The sequence below is a fragment of the Scatophagus argus genome, chromosome 23, assembly GCF_020382885.2.
Source record: "Scatophagus argus isolate fScaArg1 chromosome 23, fScaArg1.pri, whole genome shotgun sequence".
Taxonomy (NCBI): Eukaryota; Metazoa; Chordata; class Actinopteri; family Scatophagidae; genus Scatophagus; species Scatophagus argus.
This window is the reverse complement of record NC_058515.1, coordinates 2,901,502-2,925,240: the sequence shown is the minus strand read 5'-3', so window position 1 is coordinate 2,925,240 and position 23,739 is coordinate 2,901,502. Positions and strand designations below refer to the sequence as shown.

Genomic DNA, 23,739 nt, shown 5'->3' with positions numbered 1-23,739 from the left:
GCTTTGCACGACTGCCATAAATGTGTTAAGAGTTAGCGGACATAACATTGACATTTTAGACACACTGCATCACTCAGTATTTTCATATTTAATTATTTCCTGTTTATTATTACAGGTTCTGTCCCACCTCGTTCAGTGCGTGGCAACACAAAAGCTGTTTGCTTTTAAGAGAAGATAAGAAAACCTTTATTTGTCCCAAAAAGGGGACAAATATACAGTGTCATTGCACTGTTTAGTCTACTGAATGTGTCGACTGGCTTTAATCTCCTCTGCCATCACTGTGATCTCGTCCTCCACGCCGTTTGATTCTCTATTTTGTTCCTTATCTCTGTCCAAAGAATTATTTATTTGTTCTGCCGTCAGTTTAAACTGATTTGACGTGCGATCATAGATTCGTTAACGTTTGCGAGCTAGAAACAGAATGGATAGAATCCGTTTAAGGATGTGCTTATCATCGTTTATGAGCATTAAGGAAACCGTCTGAAATGATTTTGAGACGATGTTCAAGTATACATCTAGGAGAATTTCGAGGCAGTTTTTGACAAAGAAACCAAAAAACTCCCTTGCACTTCCGGTTATGTAGTGGGCAGTCCAAGATGAATGGGGGCTTATGGAGCTGTGGTCCAAAATGTAACTTTTGTGGCGTTTGCAGACAGATAAACTTGTGGTAAGTGGGTCGTGAGGATTAACATTTGTGTAAATGTCAGGAAAGTAATTTTTTTTTTAAATTAATTATATTTACCCAACAAGATAGGGACAATTGAACAAAATTGAACAGAATCAGTCAGTCAATAATGGAAATTAGCAGAATCAGGAGAAATCATTGAAAAACAGATAAGAATAAATAAAAAATAAAGGCAAAATTAACATAAACAAAAAGAGACACAAAGGAGCAAGGTACAAGACGAGCAAGGATCGAGAAATACACAAGTATATTTTATAGCCTTATGGTTCTTTTTTTGCACAACTTTTAGTGACCTAAAGTAGTTGGCAAAACTATACATGAACACTGTGAGAGAGGGAAGGCTTCCGTTCCATTTGCAAGTATGAATAAGATATTTACCCATAATAATCAAAAGAGTAACAGTGTCAGAAATATTTGAATCCAAGTTGTCCATACAATAAATAATATCATTGTACATAAATGGGGGTATTATCCATTTTCAAGGATAACCAACTATGGATTTCGGACGAGAACAAAGTGACACAGAAACATTTAAAAAATACATGTTCAACAGTTTCGGCCTCCGAAGAGCAAAAGACACATGGATCAACAGCAAATTTAAATCTTTTGTACAGAAAGTCAATGGCAGGGTATATTGCTGATACTATTTTAAAAATGGGTTTCCTTTTCTTTAGGAGCAACAGGGCAAGATATATAAAAAGAAAGGCCCTGTCTCTTTGGGGACACCTCTAAGTTATCCTGAACAGAACATGAATTAAAGTCGACCAAAATTGTTTGTTTAAAAAGCAGCCTTTTGGCAACTGCAGCCATTTAGATCAAAAACCGCGACCCCCTCGATCTCGCGGGATTATAGTTATCCGGGAGTACGTAACGTCAGAGCTTGTCGGGATCAAATCAGACGGAAATCCTCTGTTGATCCATTCTGCACAGATCAGGCTCATCTCGAACAGAACTACTGTGTTACATTTCCTGGCTGATAGCGACCTCTGTCGGCGATCACGTTTTGGCATCTTTTTTTGCTGACTGCTCTCCTTCTCCTCCGACTGATACTGTTTTACTATTATTTACTTTCATACAAGTGCCCTTTAGTGTATTTTATTCTATTTTTATACCCAGTATTTCGTGTCATTGTGGGTTTTACTGTATTGAAATATACCGGACTGCTATGACAACCTAATTTCCCCTCGGGGATGAATAAAGTCGTCTGTCTGTCTGTCTGTCTGTCTGTCTATCTGTCTGTCCGTCTGTCTGTCTGTCTATCTATCTATCTATCTATCTATTTATCTATCTATCTATCTGTCTTCCTCAGCAAAACTCAGGCCTCCGCCTTCCTGCACAGCAGCAGGCGGTTTCCTGTACGTTCTGTGTTGCTACAGCGACCGGATTTATCAACTGACAAATAACAAAAAGCACAAACATTTTGTTCCACATTACAGTCCACTAATGTATGAACAGGAAGCTTCAGTGGCTTCCCTTCCCTTAGTTACAAGGTTGTTTATCTGAATTTTTGATCTTCTGCGCCCTCTGCTGATACAATGTGGGAACTGAACTCTTAGTGTAATGTAATGTAAACATGTGCATAGGCCTATATTTGATGGTGTGTAACTATTGATTGGGGTATTTATTTGATATTTATCGGGCTGATTAAATGGTATCCCATTACTATGTTACTGTCACTTCTGTTCTAAATAAAAGCTCAAGAAAGTGTCCTGTTTATGAGATGAACCAGTTCCCTTGAAACCAGATAAAGTGATTAACAACACTACATGTAAATAGTCATTCAAAAAGCAATATTAAATGTCTCAGTGGGGAAATCCTCTGGTGCATACAAAGTGATGTATTTTTAAGTCTATTTGGAAACTGTGGAAACAGACACAATTGATCAATGTTATTTTTAGTCAATCAATTAATTACACCTGTGTTTTAGTTGCCATGTCAAATTATCTGCCATGTAGTATTTGGTGTGTATCACTTAAGAGTTAATAGCGACCTCCCTAACTGCATGTTTATTCTGTGTAAAGATTAGATGTACACTGGGTGACAAAAATTTGTTAACATTAGTTCAATTAGCCAACTCATTTGTTTGTCTATGCAACCTTTTGTTAAGCCTTAGCTGATGCTAAACTAACTAGTAAATGTTTGGTACAGTAGCATAACTTCATGTAGGGGTTTTGCAGATACTGCAGTGTACTGTTTACACATGCTGTGTGTCCAGCTTGATGCATTCTCAGGTTTTAATCCTTGCAACGCTTTCTTTCCTAGTGGTGTTGTTTCAGCCACTCTAAACACTAGCCGCTGCCAAATGCAGCCTAATCACAAGTACAGCTATAAAGCTAATGTTCAAACCACAGCCATAAGGAAGAAAATGCTATCTTACATTGTAGGAATTTTCAGCCTTTGTTTAAGATAAGATAATCCTAAAATAATCCTTTATTAGTCCCATAACTGGGAAAGTACAGTGTCACTCTCTGAACAGACCCAACAACTTAAAAAAAATAGCATAATACTTCAGCATGCTCTACTTTACATATAATAGATAAAAAACAAATATAGAAAAGTAAAAATAAAAAACAGTAAAAAGACAACATCACGTAAAAGCCTTATCTTCTCAGGAAGGCTGTTCCAGGGGCTCTGACAGCAAAAGCCCGGTCACCTTCAGTTTTTAACCTCGACTTTGGAACAATGAGAAGGTCCCCTCCCAAGGATCTCAGGCTTTGGGTTGGCTCACAGGGGGTCAACAACTCTGTTATGTTACCAGTAGCCAGACCCAGACGTGCTTTAAAAGTGATCAGTGAAATCTTGAAGTCAATTCTAAAATGGACTTGCAGCCAGTGAAGGGAGGCTAGGATAGGGGTGATATGATGTCGTCTGTTAAAACCAGGGAGAAGTTTAGCCGCTGCATTCTGAACTAGTTGGAGGCACTTGTGGGAGATGCTGGACAGGAGACAGTTGCAGTAGTCTAACCTGGAGAAAATGAAGGTACGGATCACTTTTTTGAGGTCAGACTGTGGGGGGAGTGATGTGAGTCTTGAGATCATACGCAGTTGGATGAAGCAGGATTGGCCAATTTTTTTGAGGTTTGAGTCAAGCATAACACTTAGGTTTCTGGCAGTGAGTTTTTGACTGGTGGACAGAGGACCAAGGCTGATTGGTGTCTGGGGATGTGGGGGGTTAAACAGAGTCGTTGGCAGCAGCTAGGCTTCTTGGGTCATTGGGTCTCAAGGGAATGTGTATCTGTGTGTCGTCAGCATAGCAGTGAAAAGAGACACTGTGTCTCTGAATAATTTGACCAAGTGGGAGCATATAAATAGAGAATAAAATTGGACCTAAAACTGAGCCCTGCAGCACACCACAGATGATGTGGGCTGGGGATAACATGTATTCACCTATGGTGACTGCAAAAGTTCTGTCCAGAAGATAGGAGCACAGACAGTGGAGTGCAGTGAACCGGATGTCCAACCAAGACTGCAGACGGTTTATTAATATGTTGTGGTGTACAGTGTCAAGTGCTGCACTAAGGTCCAAATAATTAAAATAGGACTCTCTTCACTGTCAGACGCTAAAAGGAAGTCATTGGTCACCGTGAGGAGGGTGGTTTCTGTATTATGCAGTAATTTCAAGCTAGACCGAAATAAAATATCTCAAATGTGTTTTTGTGTGGTGGTATGTTTGTCCTCTTTGAAATATGAGTTCTCACTTCAGAGACAGTACGTGAGAGATACCTTAAAAAAGCTTCCGTTTGACTTTGAAAGAGCACATAGGAAAGTAGTGGGAGGAAGGGTGAGAACATATCACCTGCTCTGACTCCCTGAAAGGGACTAAAAATGACTAATTCTGTCATTTTCCAATGGTTTATCTAAGACTTTAAGACTTTATTACCTTTTCTTGTGAGAAATATACAGAAAGGCCCTAATAACTCTTGCTGTGGCTAAATTAATCAGTAGTTAACACTGTCAAATAATCTCATTTGTGGTGGATTAATGTAACTCTCCTACACGAGCACATGTTCTGTTTGCACTGGAGAACAATACAATGACATCACAAGTGAAGCATTTAAAACAAGAACATGAAATGATTAAACACTGATGTAAGAAAAAATATAACAACAGACTAAAACTATTAATGAATCCGATCTAATGACAGTTAGAGGTACATACAAGTGTAGTTGACATTAATGCATCATCATGTAACATAAGTGCATTAGTGTGTGGCATCTGAAATATGGATTACTGTGCTGTACTTTCTGCAGGTGCCAAGTTCTAATTTTATACAGGGGGGTAAATAGGCCATCATTAATCCTAATATATTATATAACTGATAATAACTCAAAAAATGTTCATGTAATCATAATGTCATAATGTTATGGGCAGCTGTTTAGTGCACCATATTTTGAGTCAGTGTACTGTAATGCAATGGATGAGCTATGGAAAGATTGTCAATGAGATTGCTGTTAAAATTTAATATAACAGTCAACAACCTATCTCCTAAGACTTACCTACGATTTGACATACTAATCGTCAGGTTAGATTTAAAAATGTAGAGATGCTTCTGGACACACTGTCAGTGATGTTCCTGGAATCCTGGGCTGATCAGACCCTGGTCTGTGTCCAGTGGGCTAGCTACTCTGACTCCATGACTCTCCTCTTTTGAGCCAGAACCATCTTGAGACTCTCTCTGCCGGTTGGTGGAATTGCTGATGGCTCTCCTCCTCCTCCTCTCTTCTTCGATGCCCAACCTGCTGAAGGCTTTGGCCAGAGAACGACAAGCAAACCCCCTGCATCCGACCTCAACAGGGAAGCACCTCACCCCTCCACCCGCCCAGCAAAGAACAATGAACTGGAAATATTAATATGGATTCAGATCAGTAGACTATGTAATGTAATAAAATTACAAACACAGAATTATCACCCAACGCTGCAGCATGAGATGGCGTTTTAGCCTCTTCCAGCTCCAGGTTCCACTGGGTACTGGTAGTGGTACTTGTTCAAATGTGAACCGTACTCTAGTCTTAAGCAACATCAGTTTCTTATGCTTCTTTAGGAAGTGTATTTGAATGTTAGTGTAATTAGAAGCACCCCCTGTCGTACGCACATCATGTCTCTGTATCTATATAGGTGTCTCATCAGGTACAACTAACCTGACCCAGACTCCTGATGTCTCTGTCATGGAGGGAGGGACAGTTAACACCACCCGCTGCTGAACAGTGGAGTTTGAAAGACTGACAATTAACTCAAACAAGCATATAAAATGAGAATTTGAGGAATTGCTCTAAAGAGTCTGACTGTTCATACTTAACCTTTACAGCTATCACAACAAAGGATTGCAGGTGACAGTGGAGATATAATCTCTCTCTGTGTTGAAAGGAAATGGAACAGTCATCACATTTAAGGTTGGCGACAACACAAAGGACAACCCATAGCTGGTGGGAGGTGACAAAACACCAATGGCTTAACATACACACCGCTTCAGTTTACCAAAGAACAGGAATGATAATAATTTTATTCTGTCCATTGAGATATTCAACTTTGACACACTGTTTGTTTGTTTTTTTCAGTCGTATTGATATTAATAACTGCACCCACGAGTGCCTTCCAGAGCTGAGCAGTTTGCCCCCACTGGATCCCAAAGATCCAATCCCCTTTTTAGCGTAGGATGCACAGCATCAGCTGCATAAATGCAAGCCTGGCAAAACTCCAGGACCAGATCGCATCTCAGGAAGGGTGATGAAGACCTGTGCCTTAGCAATTGCTCCAGTAATACACTCACAATACTATGAAATGTATCACACTTGGAAAATTCCCATGTGGAAAAAAGCAACAATAGTCCATGTTATCAAAAAAGACTCTCTCAACAGAATTCAAAGATTTCAGACCTATTGCGCTTCCATCAATAATTCTGAAATGTTTCAAACACCTGTTACCTAAATTCATCCTGCCATGTGTCAGCAATCAATTGGACCCCTTTCAGTTTGCCTATAAGGCTAAGAGAGGAACAGAGGATACTGTGACCTGACTCTTCTCCTGCAAGATCTCGACTCCCCAGGAACTTCTGCTAGGATACTTTTCGCTGGTTTCAGCTCTGTCTTTAATACCATTCAGAGGCACAAATTATGTTGCCACATGCTGCACCATGTTGGAGGTCTCTTTGTCATGTAACACCCGCAAACTGCCATGATCTGTCAAATTTGTCTGTTTCTCTGTCCAGTGTATGTAAGGTGTTTTCTCTGATATCTGTGTGCACAGAATCTGTGAAAATGAATTCCCCAAAAGGGACAATAAACCAACTAACAAACTAACTTATTATTCTGTCACGGCCTTCCTAGGGGAAAACTGAGTGTAGCACAAAATGGATTCCCCCTTTTCCTAGCTTCCAAGGATTAACTAGTGCCACAGCAGAGTGCAGTCCAAAAACAAGGTAGATATAATAATAGGTATGATAATAAACAAAAGAATGTGTCAGGGTGAGCAGGTCCCAGAATAACAAAACAATCTTGAAATAACCCATAGCTTTCCTCACAAATAAAACCAAAGAAAATACAATCTGTCCATCGAGATACTCACCTTTAAAACACTGCTTTTCTTTTTAAATCACTACAGGTAATGTTAAAAGTAACTTTGTATACACACACACTAAGCCATTCATTTTTTTTCTCTTTTTCAACATGGCTTCTAGTGTACAAATTTTAAAATGCTTGGTTTTGTCTTCAACCTGCCATTATGTGACATTATGTGACATTATGATTACAAAAAGGATTTTACCAGTACAGCACCACAGCTTAAAGTGTAATATTTATGATCTGCAATTAAACTGTTTTCTGACATTTAACTGGGTACAATGAATCTATCTAAGCAGTTGATTTTGTTTGTTAATGAGTCATCCTGTCCTTTGATTTTTTTATTTTCACTTACTCTATGATGATATGGTGTCTTGCTGCCACCTAGGCCATATATACATTATGACTATAAAGTTATGTTTACTTATTATGTTTCAGCTGCTCCTGGAAATAAACTTATTTCAGTTCAAAGAACAGCAGGAGAAGACCAAGAAAAAGAGGAAAGGAAGGAGAAAAGAAATGAAAGCAGGTTGAAAATAAGAAAGGAGATGAAGAAAATATCTGAATATCTGATGACTATATTATCTTGATGAGGATTTCCAAAAACCTGCAAACTGTTATTAATACTCTCATCATTTTCCAACTGGACTTCTGTAACTCTTTGCTTCCTGACATCAGTGATATCTTTGCTGCTTTAAGCTCATTTAAAAGCTGTCTGCCAACACGTTAACTGACATCTGAGTGGAAAGAACAGACACTGTGGTTTTGCACACCTCTGCAAAAGATGACGCCCGCTGTTTTCTTGTGTGGTGAGCGTCACAGAGTTGGTTGAGAGATGAAGTGAGAGTCATTGCGATTAATTCTTCGTCTCAGAGGGTGTCTTCTGCAAGTGCAGTGCACCGTCGTCATCGCGTTTGATTTACTGATTGCTGTTGAGGTGCAAAGAGATTTTTCAATATATCTAACAAGAAAATGCTTCTACAATTAATCACCAAGCTAGCAGCTGTCTGTGTGAATTTCAAGTTATCAACTCCTTCTGTTCTATTTCATCAACAGGCAGACTCTGCGAGTACAATGAAATATTATACATTTCAATATTCACTCATCTCCACTGTCTATAAGGTGTTTCAACGCTGCATTAGCAGCATGCATGTGACTAGAGGAGTTGATCAATCGCTGAATGTTTCAAGCAGGGAGACTGATGGACTTTGTTATTGTGATTACGTCAGTAAGTGAGGTTAATCTGGATCAGACTAACTTCAGTACATCATGATTTGAGTGAATCATGTTGTCACTGTGGAAATGCTGAATTGTCGATTTCGGTTACTTTGATATTTTTTTTTGCCGAGCATTACACGTGTAGGTGATTCAACGCACCCAATGTGAATACAGCTTTTTCCAAAATCCACATAATTTCAAAAACAACTAAAATCAAGACTTCCTTATTCCAAAATCATTGAAGAATCTAATAAGAAACACATTTTAGTCTGACATGCACAATATCTTTGTATTAGTTTTGCACTGAGCGATGTTGAAGATTAAATCGGGGGTTGCTCAATTAGCCATAACCAACTAAAAAACTCATTCCTGATTATCCTGTATTTAAGCAGCCCCGCATCAGCTACAACAAAAATAACAATAATCGGAGCACACTAGAGTAGGAATACTGTATAATCCAAAACAATTACAATGAGCAGGGCGCATTTAAGAGGCAAAGTATCTGCCAACACTAGACCTTAAAAGGAATAGTTAGATGTTTGGGGAAATAGGCCTGTTCACTTCATTGTGAAGAGTAAGATGAGAAGATTGACACCACTGTCATGTCTATGCATTTAATATAAAGCTACAGCCTGCAGTTGGCTAGCTTACCTCAGCCCAAAGACTGTATGCAGGGCCAAACAGCCAGCCTGGTGCTGAACAAATTTAACAAAATCCATTCAGCAGCACCTCAGAGTCTCATTAATTATCAGGTTAAAAGTCTTTTCTTTCAAGAAATTAACAATTTGGTGTTTGAGAGGTTGGCCTTGTCTCCAGTCTTCATTCTAAGCTACATTAACCAGCTAGTGGCTCCAACTACATAGTTACCATAAAGACATGAGTGAAGACATGACATGAAGGTGTCACTCTTCTCTTATAGTTTGCCAAGAAAGTGAACACCAGAAAGCGTGCTTTCAAAAAAAGTGGAACTGTTCCTTTGAAAGAGTACACCACTCATTTAACATTGCAGGCTTGTGAAATGAAACTCTCGACTTTCTTCTGAACATTGTACAGCACCTTGGATTCCAAACTTTTGAATGAGAGGCAGTCAAGCAACTGAAATGAAGGCTCTGTAGAGCCTAATGCTGTCCTCCCTTGACTCACAGAAGGGTCTATATTAAGTTATGAAGTTCAGACTCTAGGGACGCCTAGTGGCTGTGCTGAACAACCCATGTTTCTAGCAACAGTGTGACTGTCAAAGCTTTCCAACAAAGAGAAATTCGTATCATCAGAATAATGTGAAAGACAGGAAAAGTGAGTGTATTACTACAATCTATACTTTTCAGATGCTCTGGTTCTTACATAAATGCATTAAGTAAGTATTGCCTCTCTCCTCAGCATCTTTTTTTTCCAGTATGTTTAAGTAAAATAAAGAGAAACAGTAAAGATTTGTGAATGTCTTTCACAGGAACTATATCTACCTTTTTTTTTATTTGACAGAGGAAGCAACAGAAGATGAAAGAAAATACAGAAGAACACTGAAGAAAATATACTCTGTGTGTGTGTGTGTGTGTGTGTGTGTGTGTGTGTGCATATTCCTGTAGTTGTGGGGACAAAATTGTGAGGACCCACCTAATTTATGGTTAGGTTGAGGTTAGAGTTAGGTTAAGGTAAAGTCATAATTAGGCAAGTAATGTTTATGTTTAAGTGGTGTTTACGCCTCCAGGAAATTAATGCTATTTAATGTCCCCAGAAGTGATGGAAACATGATTCTGTGTGTGTGCGTGTGTGTGTCTGTGTGCGTGTGCGGTGGGAAGGACTTAAAGCAGCTAAAAAGAGTGAGTGGCAGTAATCAGTTGTGAATCGGTGCGGAAAGATGAAGCTTCTACTCAGCAGTCTGTTACTTGCCTCTCTCTGTGCCCTCTCATCTTGGAGTAAGTAAAAACGCAACCACGTCGCTTTTAATGTCACGACCGTTTAACAGGTTAAACATATTTTAAGATTAGCATTTGGAATAGCTCATGTTTGAACCAAAAAGTTGTTTCATTGTTGGTGTGTTAGCCCTTTATTTGGTTGTTGATTTGTAAAAAAATACAATAAATTACTGTAATTTATGTTAAGCCATGTCTATATAGAATGTAACTGTTTATTTTTTCTTTGAATAGAAAAGTTCCCATTAGGTATATTTAGGTTAGATTAAGCTTCTGAAAATATTTCTGAAAATTTATGAAACTACCACAACACGACTGTGTCCTTCTAGGTGTCTCATCGGGCACAACTGCAGTGATCCAGTCCCCCGATGTCTCTGTCGTGGAGGGAGGGACAGTAAACATCTCCTGCTGCTGGACACTGACGTTTCAACAAATGACAGTTAACTGGATTAAAAATCAAACGAGTATAAAGAGTGATAATTTGAAGAAAGACTCTATCGGATCTAAATGCTCGTACCTCATCTTTACGGCTATCAAAAGAAAAGATTCGGGGAAATACACCTGCAAGGTGAATGTGGAGATACCATCTTTGCAGGTGTCTGAAGGAAATGGTACAGTCCTCACAGTTGTGACTGGAAACAACACAACAGACAACAAAACAGAAAGTAGGTGACAAAGCCTGACAGTTTGCATTACAGGTGTAACAAATATCTTGGTTGAAATATGAATGGGCTCATAATGATGCACATTCAGAATGGGGCCTGGTCGGTTCAGATCAGTCTTTGCTTGTTTTATATGTAAACTACAAATGCAAAACAGATTCTTTTTTATTTATTTTGAAGCACAGTGTTTGTTTTTATAAATTCTTTCTAACTCCTGTGCAAATCAAAAACAAAACAAACCCTTCAGCCTTGTTAATATCACTGTAATATTTGTGTTTCTTTATTCCCCCCCCTTGCAAAACGAACACTCAGCAGATAACAGCAGCTCTCCACAGTGGCTGACCGCTTCCCTGGCTGTAGTGGCTCCAGTTCTACTTGTCGCGCTGGCCTGTTTGTGCATTCTACGAAGGAGAGAAGGTACAGACAAAAGTATTATATTATCCAAGCATCAGCGACAGCATGAATAAATGATTGGTTGATTCACATGACAAAAATGTTTCCTTGGCTGGACTCCGCTAGTACTGCAGTTGAGAAAAAAAATAGACCACACGTATGAAACTCATCAGGCCTAAGTGCAGGCAGATAAAATCCACATCTAAAGGTAATTAGAAATGCAAAAAAAAACATTCAAAAGGTCTTTTTTTATTTAAAGAAAGAAAGAAATTGAGGGGAAACATAATCCAGAACCGAGTACTTACTCTTTATCTGAGGAGAAACCTTTACCTGTACCTTTAGTTACCTTTGGTGTGTGAGGGGACTCCACGTGTGTAGTTAATTATTCTTTAATTTACTGTACATTTGAAGCTACCCTGACAGAATCATTGGGTTTAAGCTATTCATCCCAGTAGGAAAGTTCTGGTTCTGACCCTGTTTATCTGGCCTGCAAGTTCATTTTTATCTTTTAAGATGGTCCCTTTAGTGACTCCCACTGTAGATCACACACTCATCAGTTTATTTTATTCTTTGACATCAGGCACAAATGATTGTGATTTCACTCATTGCACATCATCGGCTTTCGTTGCTGAGATAGTTTCGTTTGAACAATACACACGGTGTGCTGTCTTGTAAAGCGGAAATTAGCCAGCAGGGGTTTTCTAAAACAATAATAATTTTAAAAAAAGCTCAGTCATTTTTAGTACTGGGCTGAGAAACAGCTCATATTGTGAAACAGCCAAAAAACCCCAAAAACAAACAAACAAACAAACAAAAAAACCCAACAGCAACAGTAGTTACTAGTTGGGAAAAAAAAGGTTTCAAAGAAAAGAAGATTTAGAGGGCAAAATGAATATAAGAGAAATCAAACTGCAGTTCTACAAACCTTACCAGAGCAGCAAGCAACTTGAAGCCTTAAGTTCGAACTGAGGAGTAAATAAAAGAAACTATTCACCAATAGGGGACTAATGCTAAACCATACTGTGCTTTAAAGATGACCACGAGATCTTAAGTTCTTAAAAAGGTGAAAAGCTGCTCACCTGACATTTAAAATTGTGTTTCTGTCAGCCAAACAAATGTTTGGCAAACACAATATTTACTCTTTTTTATGTTTATATTGGTCTCCAATCCACACTTCCAATTTTTAGTGGCTAAATACTCCGCTGTGTTCACTGGTTAGTCACTGACTTTAGTCTGCTTTATTCTGTCTGCGATTTAGTGCTGGACAGTTCACATACCAGTGCGCTGAGTTCATCAAAGCTTTTATATTGAAATAAAGCTGTTTCCTGTGTCCCTGATCAGACCATAGTGGACTGTAAAACTGTGGCTTGTTTATCGAAACAGTAAACATAACAAAATAAAAGTCATAAAAATGCATTCTGCCGCACTCAGGGGTCTCTTTGACTTTGTTAGTAAAACTAACCCCTTTCATAGTACATGTGTTTATATGACACATTGTTAATCTAAAGAAGTGATTAGGGCAGTTTTGAAGACAACGTAAGTGAGCAGAATTTGGCGAGGAACGGTCAGTTAAGCTCTGGTTAAAATTGCTGCAGACAAATTCTGACCATTTGACAGAAGGACATCAGACAGCAGTGATAATCATTTCTAGATACAAAAATATACAATTTACTTGTAAATCGGTATATTTCTTTAGCTGAATGAAGGGTACTGCATTGGCCGGTTTATTTAAAAATTCAAACGTCCAATTCAAAAGTCAAAGGTCACTCTGAAGATGCTTTCCTCTGCCTTATTGTTGAGTGGATGAATACCTGGACCACATTTCATATATAATTACTGACTGCGGAGTGCTTTTACATGCTCATTAGTGTGCTAGTTTAGAGTCTGGTTCTGGTTTTGGTCATATATGACATTCAGCACGGAGAAACCTGGTTTATCATCACCCCATATACTTGAGCCTGAGCAGCAGTAGCATGTCTTTGTATCCTCCACAACCGTCAAATCTGTCACTTCTCTGGGGACTGAATAAACTCAAATTGTGGTTGAACCTAGTTTGATGTAAACCTGGTGTAGCCACCGCTTAGCTGGATTTGACTAATCCATCCAATAGTCAGTAATTGTAAGTGTATACAGTATATTTTCCTCATTTACATTACCAGTACCAGGTATTCACTTTTGTTTTAGCAAGACTATCATAATATTGTTTACCATAATATTTTCTGTTCAGCAGTCAAACTACATAATGTGTAATATGTAGTAAATGAGGGAAACCGACGCACATTAAAGGCAGTTACTATAAAGCTGGATATGATAGGGTATTTATGTTTTGTTTACATGGGCAATGTATACACAATGTGTACACACTTCACGTCTGTAAAGGCAATTCTATGCTTATTCAAGGCTTTAACCAAAATATGACAAAATATCACTGAAGTAAGAAATGTACAGGGTTAAGAACTGAACCATGCTGTACACCATTGCCAATGTCTGCTGAAAATTCTTTCCCACAACTGGATCAGCTCTCTGTTGGATGTATATGATCCAGATTGCTGAGGATAAGAAAAGTGTTTCAGGAGAAATGGTGGCAGTGATTTCCTACATCTGTTTCATGAGCCAGATGTGTTGGAAGTGCGATGAGCCAGTGACTTTCCCAGATACTTCTTTAGGTTCATAAGTAGGTGTGCATATTAGCAGTACTGTTAGCCTTCTCTTTGTGGTAATAGTAGTAGTACTTGTACTTGTAACATAAGTAAACAGTAGTATAGTTTCATTAAAATAAAGCACATCTCTCTTTCTACATTTACATAGTGTTTGTGTGTGTGTGTGTGTGTGTGTGTGTTGGTTTCAGCACAAGCAGTCAGGGTGATCTACGAGTCTCCCCAGACTGACTCAGAGGTGGCAGAAACGGACAAACATAGCACCAGTTCCTCTAGAGGCTCTACTCAGTGGGTGAGTGTAATGGTAGTCTACAAATAGACAGTTGTGAACAAATGTGCAGAGTATGAAGGGCAAAATGAAAAAAAAAAAAATCATGTGGCACTCACTGACACTGTTCCTGTTTGTTCGGTGTGGTGAGGAGGTAAGCAATCAGCACCCTTTGTTTCATCTTTAATCCACGTTCGGTGGGTCCATTGTCCTTTTAGTTGCATTATATCCTGTTAAATAAAATGAACCAAGTCCTCAATCAGCCTACTCAGTGTATACAAACTTTTTCCATTGCTTGATATTAACTCTTTGTATAATGTTTGTGAGCTGAACCATCTTAACGGGGTGAACAGTGTGAATATGCCTGTCACTCAGTTCGAAATATAACGTCCACGTTTTAACTTCCACAGACCCTTTAGCTCTTTTAAATTACTCTTATTTGACATTATTTTGATGTACTGATGTACTATAGAATATATTGTGTACATGTAATAATTGTTTTTATCTCTCTTTCTTTCAGTGTCAGGTATCAGTGTATGAATCCTTCGATTACTTTGAACGTGTGCAGACCAAAGAAAGCGGGTGAAGATGCATTCAGAGGACTTTTCTAAAGTTCCAATATTTTCTTTTGCTATATTTCAGCATGTATATCTTGTACATTCATTTACTTACTGTTACGTGAATTATGTAAGTGATTTTATGTGAGTGTAAATATTTTCTATTTTTCTATAAACTAAGTCTTGCCAATCTTTGTGCTCTAAATTCCTTTCAGTGATAATGTGGGGTGTGAACATTTACAGACATTCTCACTTAAGAAATTAGATGCTTTTGTTTTCGTGATCATGTTATCAGTTAGTAGTTGTCTACATTTATGAGTGGTATTGATTACATGGCAAACAGGCAAACACATCATCTGAAGGACACTGGGTGGAAACTGTGGTTAGGGGGTTGCTACATAATAGGTCAATGACAGGAAACATTGCCTGTGACAGTTAGTGCAGTTTCTCCTTGGTCTTGTTGTATGCATTTTGTTGTCACACAAGCCGATACAAATCTGACACAAAGCGTCTAAGATTTCACCATGTGTGCGCTCATTTCTCAACGCATGTGCTCTAAATTTCACGCTATGTATTTATTTTTTACAAAATTTACCAAAATCACGTCCGTAAAACATTTTTAGCATTGTTACTGAAAGAAGGCTTACATTCAATGTTAGTAAGTTGCTCATATTAGTAACATAATTATGATTTAAAAAATAAATAAATAAATAAATCCAACCCTCATCAGCCCCCTGATGTGAGAACTACTTCATAACCAAGACGACAGGTACTACAAGGTACTACATAGGTACCACACATTTACTCAGCCACAGTGTGTCATATGTGTAAACATACTGTCAAGCTGTCACTCAGCTGTCACTCAAAATTGGCTGTCCTCATCAAACAACACTATATCACTCACAGTACCTGGGATTTGTCCAGCGCATTCATCGAGGATATTATCATGCTTCTTATTGGTGAAAGAAGAGCTTCATGGACCACCATTTTCACCAAATAGCTTATCTGTGTGATATTTTTTCTTGTTGGAATGAACTTTATCTGAATTACAAGGACTTTATGCATGTAAAATAGGGCTGTCAAGACCCTGATGCCCTCTGTCACTATACATGTGAAAGTGGGTTCTTGACTCTGACAAGCATGAAAACAAGATACAAGCAATAAAATGATTAGACTCGAGCACACCCATCTCCACCTGTGGGGAGTACTTCACAGTTTCAAGTGGATTTCATATATGGGCTGTATGCAGTACGTGCTTGCGTGCGATTAACCTTCGAAGTTGAACCCCACCCTGTTCTGCGTATGGCAGCAGCCATACGTCCTCTGACGTGGCCAAGTGACAGACAGACTCAGTGCTCAGGTTACACATGGGTCCACAAACAAAAATGCATTAAAAACAAAAATCATGTTGTCCTCCTGCAATCTTTGAGTGTGACTTTTGCTTTGCGTTCAGTTATTCAGTTAGAGCCTGTGTGATACGGATAGTTTTGTTGTCACATATCTTGAAAATTATTTATAAGTGGTTATGTGAGGGTGATGACCAATGACTAAATAAATAGTAGCATGATGGGCACCAACAGGTTTCTTAATACAGAGACCCCACACCCAATGAGTCAGCCTTTTTCAGACTTAGAGGAAATGAAGATGGTCCTTCACTCATGGGAACAAACAAGCAGTATACACCCCCCCTTACTTGCATACCATCTTTACTGTATACCCACAGATACCTGCAAATGGTGTTAACCACTGCAGGCTTTCTCACACTCTCGCACACTTTCTTTCGCTTGCAATCATTCCCTTGTTAACCACAAAAGATGCAGCGGTAATGTATATTGATTCTTCTATCATGCTCATTTCTTAGAAATCCTAAAACATAAAATGCTAAAACACTTTGTTTTAGGCTGATGAGTGATGGCACAGTATGTTAAGTGATATTCCACATTATTCATATCATTTAAGCATGTTTGAAAAGCATTTTTTGGCAACACTGCTACAAGATTCCTGTAATCCTGGATTTTCCTCTTGTGGTTAGACCAACAACCACAACAGATGCACTGGCATTAGATTTAAACGTGTTTCAGTGTCATCTGATAGCTAATGAGACAACCAGCACCAGGCTTATATATCAACTTTACATTGCTTAAAATCAAACACATCACACAATCTATTATGTGGCATAGTTAAGGAAAAGACCTCCCCTTAAATCAACAAGTAAATGACTAAAGCTCTTAATGATCTGTGATAAGTAAGTGTAGTATGTACACTGGGCGTTGTAGGACTGGGAGTATGTTGACGAAGTTGGAGTCACCACCTACATTCAATACTTTACCGGTGTTACCTGACCTTTTGAAACGTGTTATTAGTCTTTTCTTCCCAAAGGTATAAAAAGAGTTGCCTCTCTCCTCTCTCACTCTTGACACTCCTACTCTGTCGATCGGTGCTGGTCTCAGATTTTCCTCTTAAACAGCAAACATGACCCAGCTAGAGACGGCCATGGCCATCCTGATGAAGACATTTGATACGTATGCTGCTGGGGAAGGCAGCAAGGACACCCTGAGCAAAGCCGAGGTCAAGACTTTGCTTGAGAAAGAGCTACCTGGATTGCTTAAGGTACAGTGCACAGGAACGCAGGGATGGGGAGGTCACAGTGATGCACGTTTGCTCATACTTTAGATATTCATCCATAAAAACAATATGCTTCGTAGTGTGAGTACAGTTTTACGTGACAAAATAAGCCTGCAGTTCTGAAATGTGTTTCCTTTTGGTTTAAAATCTAAATCTAAATCATAATAGTGATTGATTTATCTGATGCTTTTGCAGCGATGCATTTTTGAATGTTTTATTACTGTTTATTTTTCTTCATTTTTGAACTTTTTGACCAGTTTAAAATACCCTCCCATTAAGTTATTGCCATATTTGCACCCAATTTGAACCTGAATAACACTCTTGATGCTAAAATTCTACTATTTGTAGCAAGGAAAAGAGACTTACCAAGGCACTTGCATTCCAGCGTTCCCAAATGCATGCAATAATATTGGAATAGTGTAACAATGCAACAATATTAATTGTTTTGTCTGTCTGTGCAGGCAGCGAAGAACCCTGATGAGGTGGACAAGCTGCTGAAAGGTCTGGATTTTAACGGGGACTCCGAGGTCGACTTCAGTGAATTCGTGGTGATGGTGGCAGCTCTCACCTGTGCTTGCCATGACCGCTGTCCCAAGAAGTGAGCAGGGAGACAGCACCCTGGGGTGGGGCCAAATGGTTCCAGCAAAGACATAAAACCCCTATGCCGATTGTTTTCTTTAACATCTGAATAAAATGATGCATTTGCCTTTACATGGCTGGTGTACACGTATTGTGTGACTAACATGAAATCACAAGCAATAAGAATATGGTGATGACAAAATAAAAGAGAAAAACACAAACTCAAAAACAGATTTGTAAAGTTAAAGAATTTTCTAAATTACATGTTCTGCTTTGGATGGACAATGTTCAAAAAGCGTGGCATGTTAAGAACTTTCAAAACAGCCCTTCTGCCGTTGCGTAACACAGAGGTCAAAAACATACAATTTAACATATTTGTGTGGTGGAAAAGAACAAAATGAATGGTGACATGTTTGTCTGGAAATGTGGCAGGTGGTCAAACAGGTTCACTCTTGTAAGAACAATCATCGCACTTCCTGTTTAACTAGGACATGGGGCCACATGAAACTAAACAGGTACCAGGGTCCTCTTAGAGTTCTCTGTTTAAAATGAAATTGTAGGTTTCACTTGAAGGGTTATATTACGTAATTACAGGCTGAGAAGTCAGTCTTTTTTCAAAGTTCTCAAGTTTGAAAACAAAAAGGTGGCATTGCGCAAGGGTTTTCAGCACACATCTCAGTGTAATATTACCATCGTACCTTTCATGCTCAGAGATCGCTTCGCTCTGCCGGAAGTGTGCAGCAGCAAAGGACATTTGCAATAGCAATCGGTCAGACCAGTGGTTTTGTATCTGACGTAACAGCATCAGCCCTATGAAAAGTAGCGGGAGCTTCGCAGATTGCATCTTGCAAACAGGTTTGCGGTCACACACACACAGAGTTGTTTTTCACAAAGGACCACACGAACGACAAGGCCTTAACAGAGAACACACCATGTTCAAATCCAGGAGAAAAGATTGGGAATTACACGGTAGCTTTACAATGTAAGCTGACAGCTGATACTCCACGCTATGCATGAATGGAGTTGATATGTGCAGGTGTTGTGTTTACGCCTGATTGGTCTGAGGGAAAAGTGGGATTTGTGGGAGTCAAACAAACTGCAGGGGAAACTTCTGGACTTCCAGGCAGTTTATTAACGCTCTGATCAGAGGCATCACGCTGTCTCTTAATCCACTTGTGTTAATACTTTCTGTCTTTAGGTCAGGTCAACACTCTATTAGCCCACCAGGGAGCACATCCAAGTGACACACTTTCTCCAGCTGGGACAGTTGTGTAATTACAGAACACCTAGGCTGCCCTCTAGTGGCACCATGTCTTTCAGAAGCCGATACTGAAAACAGCATTTACACAAAGTGCAAAGGTTTGTCTTTATCATTAGTACCTTCATGAATCACCATTGAATGAGTCACTATGCCTGCAGTCTTTTCTGTGTGACTGTGGCTGTTTTGATACATACAGACTGAGTCCAGGGGCTCGCAGTGTCGTTTGTGAAAACACGGTTGGCCTGTAATCGGCTTCCAAGGTCATTAAGCTCAGACTCTCCTCTCTCCACTTCCTCTCTCTCTCTCTCTCTCTTTCTGTCTGTGCAGGACATTATAAAGGCTTATGAGGATTAGGTGTCCAGAGAGAAGGATGTAGCTTTGGAATCAGGAGATCCACATGTTGGTGCTGAGGAGTTCAGTTTGTCCTATTTTTTCATCTTATACATGATTATGATGTTTATTAGTTTTACAGTCCATTCATATTACATTATTCGTAATAGATAGTGTGCACAACAGCAGAAACACATTAAAGTTTCAGAGCCTACACTATATTTTATATGACAAATTGCCTCCACTTTCTACAACAGTCGTGGCCAAAAATATTGGCACCCCTGCACTTCTGTCAGATAATGCACCACTTCTCCCAAAAAAAATGTTCAAATTACAAAAGCTTTGGTATTCACATGTTTATTTCTTTTGGTTGCATTGGAACAACACTAAAAAGCAGAGGGAAAAAAAAGCCAAATCTGATATGATTCTACACAGAACTCCATTGTATTTCAACCATGTGATGCTCCTTTAATTTGTAATTAAACTCACCTGTGGCAGGTAACAGGTGCTGGCAATATAGAAATCACACTTACAGCCAGTTAAAATGGAGAAAAATTGGCTCAACCTTTGCGTTGTGTGTCTGTGAAAAGAAAGAAGAGCAAAGAATTGTCAGAGGATTTGAGAACCAAAATTGTGGAAAAGCAGGGACAATCTCAAGGCTACAAGTCCATCTCCAGAGATCTAAATGTCCCTGTGCCCACTGTGTGCAAAAAAAGACAAAAAAAAAAAAAGTAAACTTGTGGTATTTAAATTTAAATCTTAAGTATTCAGCATTAGTTAAATTGTGGCCTTTTTTTGCTTCCATTTAAAGAATTAGTAAATTACTTATTAATCAATTAATAAAGCCATCATAAATGATTTATTCTATTTTTCCATATCCTGCCCATGTTAATATGAAAGAATTCTCTTCCAGTATTTTGCTGACATCTTCTAGATTCCATATCAGTACAAGCAGGCATGGTGGTACCTTTCAGTACTGACAAATTTATTCATTTTAATACTGTAAATTAGTGGGTCTCTATTTCAGCAAGATTCATAAATAAAGTTATTAATGAATTGAAGACATTCTTGGGATTATTCTTCATGCATGTTATTTTTTTAAAAGTACAGTTTCAGATTACTACTGATTATTGAAGCAAAGGTCTTCCCATGGGCTGCAATCTCAAACCATGTGTTGATGCGAGGTATTTGTGGTCAGAGGTTTACACCAAACAGCCACTCTCTCTCTCTCTCTCTCTCACACACACACAAACACACACACACACACACTGCTTAGCTCGTTCCACGTGAGGACGTACAGCAGTTATGAATACCTCGTTCTGTTTTAAAGCCACACATCTCTGGTCATATGAGCTGCCAGGGTGTCTTTGGGCAGGAGAAACACCATAAAAACACTGCAGCTCTTTGTCTCTAAACCTCAGCCATGTGAATTTTTCTGTCATAGTAGGTACCATGGGCCATCACTGAGTTTTACTGAGAGATCGCATTAGGCCTGTGTCTTGTATTAAAAGTGAAATGTGTGAAGATGCTAATAGTGAGAAACCCAGAGAAAATGATCACCCCACTTAGTGGATTGTTTAGACAATAAGGCGCCATATCTTTCCTTTAGGAGTTGGTCTGTAGGAAAGCTAACAGGAGAGCGAATGTTGTATAACGTTGCTCCGTGTTTACTAGATGTTCTAGATTACTAGAACTAAAATATTTGCCATATTAACTTTATAAGATGTTGAAAAAAAATTTAATTTAACTAATGCAACAATTAAGATATTGGCCCAAATTCCAGACATGTGAGCTAATCAGTTTCCTTTGCTATGTCTTGTCTTGGCTAATGGCTCACGCTAGTGTCGCCAATCTGAGGTTTTGCAGAAACTCTAACAAATTGGAGATTTAACTGCCATTGCTGACCAGTTCCAACAAGTCTTGTGTATGTAAAGCCTCAACTTCACTTTTTGTTAAAAGTGTGAAAAAATGTGTATTTAGAGGAAGTATCAAAATAGACAAAAATGGGCTGAGCACAATACAGAGAATTCATTAATATTCGCTGAGACGGTCTAAAGACAAAACTTTATGCCATCAGAACAACTTTAAAGATGTTATAATCACATAAAAGACAACACATAGGAGCATATCATAAAAGGATATAATATACTAGGATATAATAGGAGCATATAATGAAAGGATTTTTCCTTAAATTAATTTAAGAATTCATTTTTAACCCCACGACTATGTGCACTTTGACACATAATCATTTCAAAATCCCCTTCCCGAAAATGCAAGTATGGGCTCATTATTTGATCATCTTTGTGAGATCATCACTTCTTAATAATTCTGCATGATCAAATTTCTTAAGTGCTCATTGGCCAAATTATCTGAATGGGCATGTCGTTAGCTTTTACGTTACAACCTGTGTCCCAGGAAAGACCTGAATGTGTGGACTGATGTTTTGTGTGGGCCTGGGATCGTACAACATACCGCGGAGTTCCTCCCATACCGCACATTCCTTTCAACTTAGTGTCACTGGGGCCATTTCTGTCAAACAGGACGCTGGTATGTGCCTGCTTTGAGAGCTAAGGTCATGTCCTCACCACTCAACGATGAGTGCTACTAACTGTCTCCACCATCAAATGTATTTCTAAACTATATGGGTCACTTACTGATAACATTTGAGGTGTTGTCTTTATCAACACGACTGAGAAGCTCTAAAGGGCTTTAAAGTCTGATAGAGAGGGGAAAGACATAAAAAACTGTCCTCACTCATACCAGACAGTAGTGTCAGCACTGTAACCTTTGACCTACACACATAATAAGCAGGCTGCTTGTGCGGTAAAGGTAGCTGGGTTGCAGCTTATTTGCTTTACCATTCAAATGTTTTAAAACCTGGAATAATAATCTGTCTTTTTGCTGTCTGGCTCAAGGTGTGACTGCTTTGACTGTGCCATTGAAATGTTGAGGAGCAAGTTTTAAATCAATAAAAAAAAAGAAAAAGAGAGAGAGAGAGAGAGAGAGAGAGAATGAATCATTGCAGTGCATGCATAGATGATAGAGGAGCTTCAGGTTTGAGCTGTGTAATGTCATTTGAAATCACTGAGTTGAAAGCGCAAGGACTGGCTAGAATAGATTCAGGGATGTAATGGTACATAATTAAGTTCAGCTCTATTCAACTCAGTTAATTCATTTGTTTCACTTTGTAGCTGTTGAAATACATACTATAAATTTGCCTCATACAAAGAGGTGGTAACAGCTCGAGATGCATCAAACTTGTGACTTCCAACAAGACTAAAACATTTGAATAAGATGCAAACTAAAGCTAAATGCTTCTCCGATGATACACTGTGGGCTGCACGAGATAGTTAGATGAAAACCATTTAAGATTAGATAATCTACCTGTGGTGGCACATTTGGCAACATACATTCCCAACAGAATATTTTGGAAAACCAAATACACACACAATACTTGTTAGTAGGCTACAGTCATTGCTTTGGTGTTTATGTGATATTTGTTGACAATGACAAAAACAAACAAACAAACAAAAAAATAAACAAAAAAGAAAACCTACATCCTGCATCCTGATCCACTGATGCATTAGAGTTATTTATAAGTTGCCTGCTTTAAGGTTAATGTAGTGTAGTTCACACATCCTGGCATGGTCTTACACAATGCAAAATGTTACATCATAACTTAGTATACTAATGCTTGACTGATATCTCCGAGCACTAATGATGCATAAGGTCTGTGGACGGTCACCTCACCTCACCTTCTGGACCTGCTTTTTTCTGAATTGTCTTGAGACATTTTTAAATCTTTTTTTTTTTTTTTGGAGAGTTTTCTGGTGTGGATATTCAACTTGATCCTCTTATGGTAATGCTTTCAGGCGAAAGCATTACTCTTCCAGCAAGACGCCTCCTACTTCTCAAATGGAAACACATATTGCCACCTACCCACAGTAGACAGATCAAGGACGTGCTATATTATATATAGGACATGAATGATTGCTTGTGTTTTGAAAGAGAAAAAAAAATTCAAACACTTGATAAACAGAT

At 38.7% G+C, this 23,739-nt stretch overlaps 2 protein-coding genes across 3 annotated transcripts; both read left to right on the top strand.

Moving 5' to 3' along the window:
- Nucleotides 1–10,248: 10,248 nt before the first annotated feature.
- Nucleotides 10,249–15,095, top strand: LOC124054983. Of its 2 annotated transcripts, none has more exons than XM_046381562.1 (5): nucleotides 10,249–10,369; nucleotides 10,696–11,031; nucleotides 11,344–11,445; nucleotides 14,270–14,370; nucleotides 14,867–15,095. In XM_046381562.1, exons 1-5 carry the CDS (start codon nucleotides 10,312–10,314, stop codon nucleotides 14,930–14,932), a joined length of 663 nt encoding a protein of 220 aa, XP_046237518.1. In that variant the 5' UTR covers nucleotides 10,249–10,311; the 3' UTR covers nucleotides 14,933–15,095. The 2 variants fall into 2 exon arrangements, with proteins under 2 accessions (XP_046237518.1, XP_046237516.1); XM_046381560.1 differs by having other exon boundaries at nucleotides 11,341–11,445.
- Nucleotides 15,096–17,062: 1,967 nt separating this feature from the next.
- LOC124054985 (protein S100-P-like) lies at nucleotides 17,063–18,233 on the top strand. Its single transcript, XM_046381563.1, has 2 exons — nucleotides 17,063–17,513; nucleotides 17,990–18,233. The coding sequence occupies exons 1-2, from the start codon at nucleotides 17,376–17,378 to the stop codon at nucleotides 18,128–18,130; spliced, it is 279 nt and encodes a 92-aa protein (XP_046237519.1). The 5' UTR covers nucleotides 17,063–17,375; the 3' UTR covers nucleotides 18,131–18,233.
- Nucleotides 18,234–23,739: the final 5,506 nt, after the last annotated feature.

What these genes read in the sequence shown, in the direction of transcription:
- LOC124054985 (XM_046381563.1), top strand. Translation starts at nt 17,376, where the DNA reads ATGACCCAGCTAGAGACGGCCATGGCCATCCTGATGAAGACATTTGAT. An exon ending in AGCTACCTGGATTGCTTAAG is followed by an intron (nt 17,514 to 17,989) that starts GTACAGTGCACA and finishes CTGTCTGTGCAG; the next exon opens with GCAGCGAAGAACCCTGATGA.
- LOC124054983 (XM_046381560.1), top strand. Translation starts at nt 10,312, where the DNA reads ATGAAGCTTCTACTCAGCAGTCTGTTACTTGCCTCTCTCTGTGCCCTC. An exon ending in CTGTGCCCTCTCATCTTGGA is followed by an intron (nt 10,370 to 10,695) that starts GTAAGTAAAAAC and finishes GTGTCCTTCTAG; the next exon opens with GTGTCTCATCGGGCACAACT. An exon ending in CTAGAGGCTCTACTCAGTGG is followed by an intron (nt 14,371 to 14,866) that starts GTGAGTGTAATG and finishes TCTTTCTTTCAG; the next exon opens with TGTCAGGTATCAGTGTATGA.